Source organism: Hippocampus comes, unplaced genomic scaffold, assembly GCF_001891065.2.
Source record: "Hippocampus comes isolate QL1 unplaced genomic scaffold, H_comes_QL1_v1.1 scaffold202, whole genome shotgun sequence".
Taxonomy (NCBI): Eukaryota; Metazoa; Chordata; class Actinopteri; order Syngnathiformes; family Syngnathidae; genus Hippocampus; species Hippocampus comes.
Window position 1 is genome coordinate 551,997 of NW_017805829.1, and position 14,339 is coordinate 566,335.

Here is a 14,339-nt window from a genome sequence, read left to right on the forward strand (position 1 = left end):
AAAGAAGAGAAAGAGATAAAGAGAGAGAGAGAGAGAGAGAGAGAGAGAGAGAGAGAGAGAGAGAAAGTTTTCAGGTTATGGTATCAAACAAAGATTAGTGTTTAAAATTAATGTGTCTAGCCTGGGTTAGGGTTGTGAATTATGGTTTCAAGCCAGGTACTTTTTCGAATTGAAAACTTGATCCTATCGAGAATGCTGTGATTGAGGTTTAATTCTCTGAAGCAGTGCGTAACATGTACTGCATGGTGCAATTGCTCCAAATAAGTCCAGACAGCATATGCTGCGTCTTTCTCCATTTCTAGGAACAAGTTCATACACATCCTGTAGATAAGTCCATAAAAGCAGAGTGATGACATAAACATTCCTCCTAAGCAGCTCTGCTCAGCTTTAAGAGGAAAAGAAACACACACATAGTCACTTTGTGTGTGTGTGTGTGTGTGTGTGTGTGTGTGTGTGTGTGTGTGTGTGTGTGTGTGTGTGTGTGTGAGAGAGAAAGAGAGAGAGAGAGAGAGAGAGAGAGAGAGAGAGAGAGAGAGAGAGATACTTTAGTCTAAACAGTTTATAAGGCTGAGGTGAATCTGTTCAAATATGGCGGAGCCTGACGTAATCCGCCGAGTGAAACATCCATCAGTGCAATCGGCAAGCTCATCACGTCCTCCCTGACGCTGCACTGTTCAAGCGGCAAAGTATATTTGCGTGTTGCAGCGGAGGTCCTGCATTAGATCCTCCCTGTGTGGAGTTTGTTTGCTCTCGGGGACTCCGGCTTCCTTCCACATTGCCAAGGTGAGGGCTTGAAATCAGAGTTGAAAGGCCTGGTAAGGTTAATTAAGATTTCAAGACATGGTTAGGGCTTGAAATTGAGGTTTTAAACCTTGGTTGGAGTTTCTAATTTGGGTTTCAAGCCCAGGTTAGAATTTCAAATTAGGCTTTCAAGCCTGGGTTCGCCACAAAAGTGATGTCCAACATTTTTGTTTCCAGGCTGAGAAAATTCCAACTTGAAAGTTTGGACTGAAATTGCATTTTGAAAATTCTGTGCATATGCATCTGTGTGTGTTTGTCTGTGTGTGTGTGTGTGTCCGTCTGTGCATATGTTTGTGTATAGGAGGACACAACAGGCGCGTACCGGAAGTGTTTGTTGTACCTTTGCCGCTCCCGAGACTGAGCTGAGTTGGCTGCCAAACGATCCCCGCACCGAAAGAAATGTTGTTCCCCACCGGACAAACAAAAATCACCACTGCTGATTGTTTCCCTACCACATGCTGTTATTGATTACATTCATGTGATTGCTTTGGGTGTCATGTTTGAAGTGGAATACAGTACAAGTAAAACATAATTTAACACTTTCATGGATTGCGGTTACTACAGTGGACGGCTTATGTTATCAGGTGACAGGGTGAATAAAAATATTGCATATACTGTATATGTGTGGCTTGGTAACCAGCTGGATCTCGCTGTGACGGCTTTCACCTGGGATTCAAATGTTGAATTAGAATCAGAATCATCTTTATTGGCCAAGTATGTAGAACACACAAGGAATTTGTCTCCAGTAGTACAAGCTACACTAGTATCATCATAAACAAGGACATGACAAATAAGTATGGAAGGACATTCTGTAAAACTGTTAATTCTACCAAAACACTGACCTTTTCTCCACAACAATGGTGGCCCAAGCTTAAATGGTGGTGCGCATCCTTTGCCACCCACACACACACACACACACACACACACACCCACACACACACACACACACACACACACACTGAGGAAAAACACACCACAGCACACAGAGTATTTTCTTTGAAATGTTTTGTATTATACAGCAAATTATGATATCGCAACAACAAAGCCAATCCAAATGACGGCAACAGAAAACAAATCAACACAATTCTTACGATGCACAAATTTAAACACACTTAAGAGAACCTAATTGCATCACTCATATTCCTGATTCCATGATAACTGTCTATGATGATACAAATTGAATTGTTCATTTATTTCCTATTGGTCAAATCATCTCTCTGTTATCTGAGACTAATTAAGCCTCTCATAACCAGTCTGTGTCTGAGGCAATATTGAAGCATTAGCAGAGGTCCCCATAATTCGCTTGCTTTGAAACAAAAGTTCTCATTGAATTCGGAAGTGAATTATTAATATCATATTAAGCGAATGTATTTTGTGCATCAGTAGCACTGATGAAAAATTGATGGCGCCTTCCAGCTTTCAAGTTGCCCATCCCTGGTCTGGTCCGTACAATACATTAACCCACCCCAAACGCTACCCGAAACACTTCCCCAAACTCTCAACCAACCATACCCAAACATTAACTACAACCATTCCTACAACACTCGCCCTTAATCTCCTCTGTACTTTGTTCTCGTTAAACAGCTTTCAAGGTTCACATCAAGGTTAGTGATTTCACAAGCTCATTAGACCTGAAACTATGCAGCTTATACACACTCCCTCGTCATCGCCTTGGTCAATAGGGAGCAGTATAATGGAGACATTGAGAAAGATACAAAGAAAACCGTCACAACGGACTCAGTAAACTGCAGTAGTGTTAGCTGAGGATAAAGAATATATGCCTATGAGTATTGTTATATTCTCTGTCTCAAGGTTTCGCTTGGTTACACCACGACTGTCGATGATGCTTGTTAGCCTGTCTACGGCATTTTACATTTTGTGTAGCTAATGTTGACTTGTCAGCATGCATCACCTTGCACCATAGTGAACAAAAAGGTGCAAAAATCAGACCAGGCCTCTTCGCAGTACTCCCGAGCCAACTTCCGGTTCTCAGGGATGCACGACTTCACTGAGGTAATGGGCAGAGCCTCTTTGGTCCGAAGTCTGAAGTGAGCCTCCGGAGGTGCACGCCTGCACACCGCTGCTCTAACAGGCGCGCCGCCCACCTGGCACAAAGCCCCGTGCCTCCGGAGCGCCCGACCTATCTGCTTCCAGTACAGTTTGGCATCGGCGGTGTAGCCGGGGCATGAGGAGGGTGTGGCGGTGTACTCACAGATAGAAGCGGACCCCCGGTCAGCGCCGGTGACCACAAGGGTTATGTCGTGGCCCTCACCCGCCGCAGCCCAGCTACACCCACGTTTGTCCCTCCCCCGAAAAGGACGCAAGGGCACCATTTTTGCACCCTTGTGTCCATTCATGAAGTCTCTTTGGCCACTGCTCACCACCGCCAGTTGCTGGTAGAGGCACGCCAGAAACAGCAGTCGGATCATGTTGGAGACCAACAGCATCAATACTACCCGGAAGATGACTGAGAAACAACAGAAGTGGGAATAAGTCACACACGTGCAAGTCATCATTCTCAAGTCTTAACCCTCAAGTTTCAAGCAAGTGCCAAGTTAGTGTGGCAAAAATCAAGCAACTCAAGTCGAGGTCACACTAAAATTTCATGCAATTCATGATTTAGATTCAGCAAGTCAGAGTCGAGTCACGCCATCGTGTTCAGTCAAAACATATATTTGTACATTATTCACCGAAATTATGACAATCATGACAAAAATTACGTTTCTCTACTAAAACTGTAACATATCGACTAATGATCGGTGCATTTGTATCTTATGATCACATTCATGTGCTGCAACAAAACTGATTATTCAAAGTATTTCATGCAAAAACATGACAACCTCTGCCAAACTAATGGACTCACCTTCACAATTCACATCCAAACAGATTTCAAAATGCTCCAGGGTGAACTTTTGTTTGTATGCCTTGCTTCTCTTTGCACCAATTTGAAGAAAAAAAAAATCACGATCTCCCCTTCACGCCTTGACACATTCTCACGCCCACACTTTCATTAATTCGTTCATTTTGTCTGCTGTAAAATAACTATGAATGAATATGTTACATAGGGGACATTAATTATATTATGAGGCTATAGAGCTTCGCCTTTAATGTAAAAACCAAAATGTGATCAAACCTTTTGAAAGCAACTTCTGCAGATATCTTTTCAACAATATCGTCATGATGAAGTGGCCTCTTCTTTTAGACAACAGTGACACTCAAAGGTCTCGAAGGGAATTGCATCATTTATACTCGATTGTTTGGTGAAGCAGATACTGTACATGCATGCACTTGCTCACACACACACACACACACACACACACACACACACACACACACACACACACAGAAAAAAAAATCTATATATTTCATTTAGGAAAGTTACATTTACAAAAATGTAACAGCTTCTGGCAAAACAATGAACAATAAAAATCCAGATAAAAAACTTCTCTTTGCAGCATTTTGCAAAAAAAAAAAAAAAAACTTCCCCCTCACTTACACTCACTCACACCCATGCATTTTTTTTTACCGTAATACAGTACAACCATGAATCAAGTTATGTGTTACATAAATTGAATTAATGACGTTATGTGGTTGCAGAGCATCCACTTTAATATAAAAACCAAAATGTAAAAAGACCTTGTGAAAGCAACTTCAGTACTGCATGTCTTTCCACCAATCTTGAAGTGGCGTTTTTTTTAAGCAACAGTGACACTCAATGGTGTAGAAAAGAACTGCATCTGCACGCGATTGCTTCGTGAAGCAGTTTACACATGATCTGATCAGGATTAATTTTGAAAGTCTTGTTCACATCAACAATTTAAGAATGCTAATAATAAGCACAGGTGAGGGTAAGCCACATTTTCGAGTTACAAGTACGACTCAAGTCGAATCTCCAAGTCTCAAGAAAGCCCGAAGTCACTGCGGAGAAGAAAAAAACAAGTCTAGCACGTCAAGTCGTGTTGCGGCCAAATTTCAAACGAGAAAAGTGAAGTCATTACTCAGTTCAAGCAAGTTGTAAGTCAAGTGATTGCTCAGTCACAACATATGTAGGAGTGATATTTTTTTTCACTGATCACATTACAAAACGTTGATTCAATTAAACGAAAAACAAACTCGTGAAATGAATGTCTACTCATAAATTAATCAGAAGGATGCATGCTATTTTCCAATACCACGAAGAACACGTCCATAGTTACAGCCATTACTTTAGGGTTTATAAATTCAACATGTAAAAGAATGCAAACTACAACTGTGACGATGAGAGAGAGAGAGGGGTTATTTAAATTTTTACGTTACAATGTTAATGTTTGTTACAATTGGTAAAAATAAAACATACAAAATGTTTGTAGTTTGTTTGTACAGTATTTTACATATTACCTGGTCTCTTATTACATGTGTATACGAGTGATATTTTTTTTCACCGATCACATTACAAAACGTTGATTCAATTAAACGAAAAACAAACTCGTGAAATGAATGTCTACTCATAAATTATTCAGAAGGTTGCATGCTATTTTCTAATACCACGAAGAACAACACGTCCATATTTACAGCCATTACTTTAGGGTTTATAAATTTAAGGCGTAAAAGAATGCAAACTACAACTGTCACGATGAGAGAGAGAGAGAGAGAGAGAGAGAGAGAGAGAGAGAGAGAGAGAGAGAGAGAGAGGTTCTTTAAATTTTTACGTTCCAATGTTAATGTTTATGTTAAAATTGGTAAAAATAAAACATACAAAATGTTTGTAGTTTGTACAGTATTTTACATATTACCTGGTCTCTTATTACATGTGTATACAGTTTATGGTGTAAAATAGTTTGAAAAATACTTTAAAAAGAGTTGTTTTATGTTTTTATGGTCGAAAACCGAGGTTTGACTGTACTGGCGTTTAAATAAATAGCACACTTTTCATGTGGTGATAATTACAGTATTCATATTCAGCAGGGGTGTCAAACTCATTTCACATGGTGGGCCACATACGGCCTCGGTAGATGTCAAGTGGGATTAACATGTCAAGTGGGCCGGACCATTAAAATTTTCCATACTCTGCTATTAATAACCAAAGTAACATGTCTTTCCTTTGTTTTGGTCTAAAGAAGCACAAGAATATTTGGAAAATGTTGAAATTTAAAGAACATATTTTTTACAAAACATTTCATGAAGCACCTTAGATTTCCTTAGACAAATGTGCAATTTACTTTTATCATTCACATATATGCATTGCAACTGATCCCACTGATTGTACTAAGGCACAAAACTTTAACAAGTAATATGGTATTGAAAAATATAGTAATGCATTTTAAGATTAAACAAGATTTATAAAGAAAGGAATTTTTAAACCATTTACACATGTGCATATAAAATCTAAATTTAATCCCTGCCTACACCTTAGAAACGAAGGAGATTGCTATTGTTGTCTTGAAAGGGAAGAAATTTCATCTGTGCTGTATGTTCCACATACACCACATTTGACAATAAAGTTGTACTTGACTTGACTTAAATGTGTAAAGAATAAACAGAGATGAAAGTGGACTTTTCTGAAAATCATTCACATGTCCCTGCTGTGTTGGGTCTGTCTCAGTGACCGACTAAGACTGCTGTTGTCTTCTTCTCTGATCAAAACAATGTTGTCTTTTACTCTGATCAAAACAGTGTGTCCCCGAGCGGATACTCCATGAATTGCACCTTATTAAAAATATTCATTCCGTGTCTATGCGTTTTTTCATTTTTAAATGATCCTGCGGGCCTGATTGAACCTCCTGGTGGAGCGGTTCCGGTAAACAGTGAAGCTCCTCTACAACGAAACCAACATGGGCGAAAATATCCCCTAGTGTGAAAACACTTTCATGCATGAAAGCCATTCCCACTTTTTTGCTCCCCTTTCAACGAAAAATCCCCCTCTTCCGTTATACGAAATATTTTTCTCTGCTCTTGCCTCGCGATGAGATTCACTACAACGAAAACAAGCCTTCCGCAAAAGTCTAATCCAACCTCAACCAAAACCGAATCCTACTGCCTCGCTGCGAATCTGCAACAGCAACCATCACACTGGTTTACACATGCGCAGTAGTCCAGGAAGTATTTCGTTGCATTGCTAAGCTAAAATGGCTACAAAACGGACCTATGGATGCCAAGGAGCGAAGACAAGAGCTCTGAAGCTGGAAGAGAGGGTAAAAGTGATCAAAATGAAAGACGGAGGAAGCAAAATAAAACACATTATCCAAGAAATTGATGTAAGTGAAAGTGAATGCTGATCGTAAATTTCGCAATTTCTTTCCTTTTTTTTCTCTTTGCACAACTGTACATTGGCAATACAGTACAGTACTGTACAGTATGAAGTGTCTTTGGGATTAGGATTGTTTGATTTAAAAAAATCATTGATTTAAATTCCAGTTTAAATCAGCTAAAAATTAACAAAGCAATACTTTTATTTTCTATCAATTGTTTTTTCACGAATGGATAGAAAATTCGAATGTTGCTTTACAACATAACCCAAAAATGTAACTGATTTTTGGGTGGTTATTTTCTTAGTTTTGTATCATTAAATTTATTAATTACATATTCATAAGGTGTTACAGTAATGTATGCAGTAGACATATTCACTACAGTACTGTTATGCTTCAGGTGCATTTTAAAGTAAAGTTTGAAATAAAATTATAGATATTGAAACTTCCTTTTTTATACAAGAGTATAAATGACTTTTTCAAAACCAACAGACAAAGTGGGGTGATTAATATAAAAAAATTATGTTAATGTTAAACAATATCAAATAAGTGTATGCTCATATTTATGCACTACGTACCGTACTGGAATAAAAATAAAGAGTACACATATACGTTTGTGTGTGTGTGTGTGTGTTTACATCTCAGATAAAATTTGCTACAGTGAAAACCCCCGCTGTGAAAAATGTCTTGCTGCAAAAATGATTTCGTTATAGAGGAGTTTCACTGTACATACTTATACATACATATATTAATTTGATCAATAATATATAATTGTATTCATATTTTTACATATACAGTCATACCTTTGTTTTCGACCATAACCCTTTCCAGAAGGCTGTTCGAAAACCAATTTGTTCGAAAACCGAAACCACACTCTTTTAAAAAAAAAAAACTTTATTGAACACGTCTGCTCACAATGGAACGCTACACGAGGAATCGTCACTTCCTCGTGTAAGGAAGGCGAGAGGAGTCAAGCGGCGCATTCAAGTGCACTCAGTTTGGCCGAGAACCGATTTTCGGTCGTAATCCAAGGCATAAAAAACTCGAAATTTTTGGCCAAAAACCAATTTGGTCGAGAACAGAGACGTTCGAAAACCGAGGTTTGACTGTATGTGCATGTATACAGTATATCATTATTGAGCCGCACTCACAAGAATGACTGAAGACAATGATTACAAGCTGAAAGGAAAACTTTATTCACAATTTACACATTGAAGCACTTAAGAAAAATCAAGCGTTGCCTGCCCACATCCAAAAGAAGAACAACAACAAAAAACTGATCCTGATTCTACTGCAAGAAATAAGAACTAAGCCAGAAAAGTTAGCCAACATCTGCGCAAAGGCCTTTTTAATTATTATCTCAATAAAGGTTACACCAGTATGTGTGAAACCTGTGAATGTATGTATGTGCAATCTTCTGCTATAAACATAATTCGTGTGTGGAACTCCATTTCCTTTACTTCAACTGGATGGAGAAAAAAAAGCGCGGTTATCTTACAAGCTAGCAGCTAAACATGATTAGCATGGGTAGCCAAACGCTATGATTTTTCAATTATAACAGTGTTGTTTTGGTCCGTCACATTTATCAGTGTAGTACCACAATGCTAAGTGCTATTTTTAAAATATATTTCAACTTTTTAATCAAATAGTGTGGTACCTTGATTCTAAATCACTTTACTTGTATGTCAAAGCAACATTCACCCTTATTAAATATTTACATTTTTGTCTCAAAAACAAAAAACACGCAATGGCTAGTACCTTGAAAAACTTGTCAATTGGGGCACTTGTACTGTCGAGGTACTACTGTAGGATAAATGGAAGCAAACAATTGAGTAAAAACGTTCTTACAACAGTAAGAATCGACAGTTTATCATTGGTTCAACTCAATATGACCTTTTGATTCAAATAGATGTAAAGGTGGCCTAGCTTACAGTAGTTTGTTGGAACGAGATTTGGCAGTTTCTAACGCTATTTAGGCACGAGCTTGCTGTGTCAATCAGAAGGTGTTATTTTGCTTGTTTCATTTATCTTCCCCAAAATCCCTTATCGTTGGAGGAACCGATTGTCTGGTGTGTTTTTGTTTTCACATCAACAGCAACTAGTCTGTAAACTCATAAGCGATATGTTAGCAGGACATGTTAGCATTAGCGCACAATGCACAAAATGAAGAAAAACAAACTGGAATACATTCGCTTGCTCTAGCTCAGTTATCGATGAATGTATCCACGTTGTTTTGATGAGGAAAAAAAAATGTCGGGTCAAATTAATAAAAATTGTGGGAAAATCCTGAGATCTACTGTGAAAAAAATTGTTTTGCTTGAGAACAATATTTCTCTACTTTGTCACTGAAATGTTAATTCACCAAAGAGACATAAATGTTAATAAAGCACGGAAATTTGAAGTACAGTGATGGAAATAGCTATCGGGGATATATTTCGGGTTGCGATTGATTTGATCGGGTAGTGATTGTTTATCTGTGATTGTTTTCCATTTGAGACATCATGAAAAAAGGTCTTGAGGTTTATTGAAGGGGTTGGATTGTGATTTAATAACCTAAAAAGAAAATAAGGGTTTTTCATTCCATGTCCATATAGTTTTCAATAGACATCTAATCAGTCATGTCAAATGTTTGATTTGATGAACGAAAAGTCACTCTTTGGTTCAACTGTTTTTTTTTTTTTGAAAACGAAAGAGAAAGAACCTGGAAAATAACCCCGGTTGAATCCGTTTTTGAATGATTTAAGATGAAGAAAAAGATACAGTTTTTGGTCCACGTGGAGATCTCAAGTACTGTTATGAATGTGCAAAATTTGAACGCAATCTGAATGTACAGCTCCCTGTGTTCTGTGCACAAAAAACAAAACAAAACAGAAAACCATCATCAAGGACATTGGACGGAGCCTAAAGTCAAATTTCATCACAGAGAGTCTCGTAAAATTTGCAGAAGTGGAGAAAAAGTGAAGCAGACAGCTTTACCATTTAAAAAAAAAGGCTCCCCTAAAAATATTCAGTTTACAAACTCTGAAAGCGGCATAAGCACATCGCAGGGTGAGCAGTAAATGCCAACGTGAAAGGCAAAAGTCTTTTTCGCAACAAGCCCAAAATATCCACAAGGATGATATTACTTTGTGTATTACTGTAAACATTTAAAAGTCATGCTAGCTCTGGTTTGTCCATTTGTTTTTTTCACCTTGTTGATGCCGACATACTGCCAACATAACAATTGGAGTCATTTTCTGTTGTCCTCGAGAATAACAAAGCAAAGACATTGGCAGGTCCTTGAGCAGCGTGTCGTTACCCTCCCGTGGCTACTTAGCCGCTGTTGTTGTCATCAAGAAGAGATTGAAGTCCACTTCGGATTTTTGCCTCCAAAGAAATGTAAACAGCTCGGTGGCAGCCCCAGGAAGGATGATCATGATGAAAAAAAGTTCTTTGTGGTGAGAGAAAAATCCTGTTTTTGAGTTGAGCGGGCCTCGGTTTGCCTAGAAGACCAAACGACATTCAATTTGTTAGTTTTACAGTCAAAGCAATGTTACGAGATATATGCTATGTGAAGATTTGTAGTACAGTGGTATCTCTCCTTATGAAATTAATTGGTTCTAGAAGAAATTTCTGTCCTAGAATATTTTGTAAGTCGAGACGCATTTTCCATGTAAATGCCCTAATTCGTTACGAGCCCACTCAAAATTTTGACATAAATGTTTCCGAAAGCATAAAAATGCATTAAAATATGTCACAAATACATGTTACAATTAGATTATTGCACAATAAACGAGAGTTGTGCATAATGTAAATGATGATGGTCATTTAACTTAAATGCATCCTCATCATTTTTTGCCCCCTTGAGTTCATGTTCTCTCTCATAAGTGGTTTTGCCTGGCATTTTGTCAAGAACTGATCCAAGGACGTTTGCTTTTGTCGGCTTTTAACATCCTTCGAAAATGTCCAAGGCAAACATCGGCATAGTGAGCGATCGCCCGACTGGTGAACACTTTTTCTGGGTGATTCACATTTACGTAAAACTATCGCAACGCCTCAAGGGATGAGGGGTGAATGACGAGGATGCTGCATAGACACACATCTACACACATAGACAGCAGCCCATGAGGTCCCACTTAGCCAATGGGATGCCAGGATGATGCTCGATAACAGCTAATGGGAGAGCAGTAGTATGTTGCGTTCAGGAAACTCAGAGCTGCGAGTAGCAGCCCATACTGTATTTTTATCTTTCGTATCTTGAAATTTCTTTCGTAACAAGAGGCAATGTTTTCTTGTTGAAGCATTTCGTAACTTGAAAATTCCGTATGAAGAGACGTTCGTAAGTAGAGGTACCACTGTACAGTAAATACGGACTGAGTCTTGCCACGAAGCGAAAGATCAAGATGAATTAATGCTGCCCCAATCGTTAAATCAATCGTTGACAGTATAACTCTAGTATAAATTAGGATCCCAAAACAATGAAATATCATTGAGGAAGACTTCACCTGAAGTGTGCATATACACCCTCCTTTACAATGCAGGCTAAACTTTGCTCCTTGACAGCAAATATGACTTTCCCATTTCGCCAGGGCTTTGGTCCCACCAAGTACAATCTTGGGGCATCGGGGCATGAGTACAAAAATAGCAACTGCAAAAATTCGTTTTTGGGAAAAAGATAAGGATAGTTTTCACCAAAAGAAACGTGAATTGGTCATTTAAGGTAAGTTCTACCTCTTATTTAAAAAAAAAAAAAAGTGTGTGCTGCGCACACACACACACACACACACACACACACACACACACACACACACACACACACACGCACTCTATTTACTGACTAATCTAGTATTCCGAACCAAAACCGACGACTTTGTCCTCAAATCTGTTGTCCTTTCATTTTTTTTTCTCAGATTCATTCAAAAAGCCAGCGTTGTCATTTGGCATGTACTTCGACTCGTCGTCTCATGAGGCAAAAAAGTCATTTCAAGCAATCACTTATGGCATGGAGACATAGAAATGGAATTGTTCGGGGCTCCAGCAAGAAGCAAATTGCTTGTTAAATGGCCGCATGAATGGCGCCGCCTCTGACGGTTATATTCCCGCCTATCGATCCAAAACAATCGAAACTCATGTAGTCAATCTATCACCAAATAAAATAAAAACACAGTGCGGACAACTCACCGTACACGTCTTCATTGAAAACATTTTTTTTTTAGTTCCAGTGAAGTTCGTGGCAGCTGCGGAGATGAACATGAAAGAATTAGACTTTGGCATCGTATATCAAACAAGTGGCAATATTTGCTCATGAAGTTTGGGAGAGTAAACTAGCTCCGGCTGTCAAGTGTTAAAAAAGAAATAATGACTATGAGTGTTAAAAAAAATAAAATAAACAATGACTCTTCCAGGCCTCAATGAAGATTTTTAAAGACTTTAATTTGCGGTTAGCTTCACAAAAAAAAAAAAAGTCACTTATTATTTGGACAGCTGTGGGCTCATAAGTCTTTCCTGACATTTATTCAAAACTGGTATGAAAAGAACGATTAAAAGCAATACATGTTGGAAATGACAAAAAAGAAAATTCCAAAGAAACGATTTTGAATTTCTTGAGAATAAGGTCATCCTGGAGTGATCAAATAAAATATTCCTGTTTTTACGAAACATTTTATGAGAAAAAAGCCATAATGACACAAGAAGAACATTATGTAAAAAAAAAAAAAAAAAATTACATTTGTTTAAAAAAAATCCTTTTTGAATGTTTTTCTCCAAGAAACGATGCCACGCAAAAATGCATTATTGTGATAACGCCAAAGCTAACCCACAACTAAAAAGAAAAAAAATACAGCACAAAAAACTACAGATTTATCGCATCTTTTTATTTGTATTATTTCATTTTGGGGGTCAAAACGTGGTCCAATTTGCTGCCAAAATAATATCTGCAGCTGAGTCCACGTTAATACTGGGGTTTTGTGAAGGCTAGTGCTGGGTTTCTCTTGGTAGCTCTTTTGCATTGCTTCCCAAAACTCAATACATCAACATAAAAACACGATCGTTTTGGACGCGCGTCGAGACGTTCTCATTTATCTTTATGACATTAAACGGCGCCCAGAAATAAACGAGGGTGCACTGAGTCATACAGGATGCATCATTTTAGTGTGTGTGTGTGTGTGTGTGTGTGTGTGTGTGTGTGTGTGTGTATAATTCACTTGGAAATTTCCATATCGGCCATGTGAAATGGCCCCTCTGGCTTCATGGAACTCACAACACAACATCAAGTTATATGAAATAAGATTCATGCAAAACAAAATAAAGCAAAAGAAGATAATGCCCTCATGCAGCATTTCCATAAAAGGAAAATCAGGAAATGATTTTGAGTCACACCATGACGTCAGTCTCGGGAGAAGAAACGCTCTTAAAGAAGCTTCAATAAAGAATTGAGGTGAGCTCAAAGAAAGAGAGAAAGGAGGATTCATTGAGCATCAAAGGATGGTTAGAGCTTGGAATACTAAAGTGTTATGACCCCCCCAAAAATGGAATGTTATGAAAATAAAGGGTTACGAAAGTACAACAAAATCTGTTTTTTTAATGTTAAAAGAATTTTAAAAATATTGAGAAGAACATACTCTTTTACATTTAACCCTTTCAGGGACAGCGGTTACTACAGTGGACAGCTTATCATGAAATGCTTGGAGTATAAGGTTGGAAATGTGCGTTATTTTACAAAAACAACCAGTTTACAAGAAAAAAACAATGTTAGATCAATAATGTCAGGATATTCCACAAAATAGTCTGTTTTGTGAGAATAACATAAAATTTCTACATGAACATGTTAATTTTGCAGGAAAAAAAGGAGGAGCATCAGAAAATTCACATGAACAAAGTTGGGATTTTTTTTTGGTGGAAAAATATGAATTAAGATTTTTAGCATTTTTTTTAACAGAAAATGTTAGGAAATGCAAGGAGTAAAATGTAATAAAGACATGATGAAAATTAAGTTAAAAGAGAAAACATTCGATATTTTACAAAAAAAAATGAAAAGAAGAAAATTTGAAACGTCAGAGCAGGACATGTAAAAGTCGGAATGTTGCAAGAACTGTATTTGGCATGTACGGCATATTACAGGGAAAACAATGCACCTCATAAGAATGAACTCAGAGCATTGTGGAAAAAAACCCAAAACAAAACGTAATTTTATCAGAGATGAAAGTGGACTTTCCTGAAAATTCCGGAAAAAATAAAAAAATATATATACTGTGTGTGTGTGTGTATCTAGCTATCTATCTATATATATATATATATCTAGCTATCTATCTATATATCTATCTATCTATCTATCTA

The 14,339-nt window shown here is 37.8% G+C and overlaps 2 protein-coding genes across 7 annotated transcripts in view; one reads left to right on the forward strand and one right to left on the reverse strand.

The window, feature by feature from the left end:
• Nucleotides 1-1,344, forward strand: part of anxa5a (annexin A5a) — a 26,727-nt gene extending 25,383 nt beyond the window's left edge. The window contains exon 13 of the mRNA XM_019887399.1: nucleotides 1,103-1,344. Within this exon, the coding sequence (XP_019742958.1) occupies nucleotides 1,103-1,162 (60 nt within the window). The 3' untranslated portion in view covers nucleotides 1,163-1,344. The remainder of the gene's footprint in view (nucleotides 1-1,102) is intronic.
• Nucleotides 1,345-8,197: 6,853 nt separating this feature from the next.
• Nucleotides 8,198-14,339, reverse strand: part of prom1a (prominin 1a) — a 66,967-nt gene continuing 60,825 nt past the window's right edge. For all 6 annotated transcript variants that reach the window (XM_019887461.1, XM_019887459.1, XM_019887454.1 and 3 more), the window contains 2 exons: nucleotides 12,186-12,241; nucleotides 8,198-10,507 (listed from right to left, as the gene is read on the reverse strand). In XM_019887461.1, coding sequence (XP_019743020.1) covers nucleotides 12,217-12,241 — 25 coding nt within the window. In that variant the 3' untranslated portion in view covers nucleotides 8,198-10,507; nucleotides 12,186-12,216. The remainder of the gene's footprint in view (nucleotides 10,508-12,185; nucleotides 12,242-14,339) is intronic.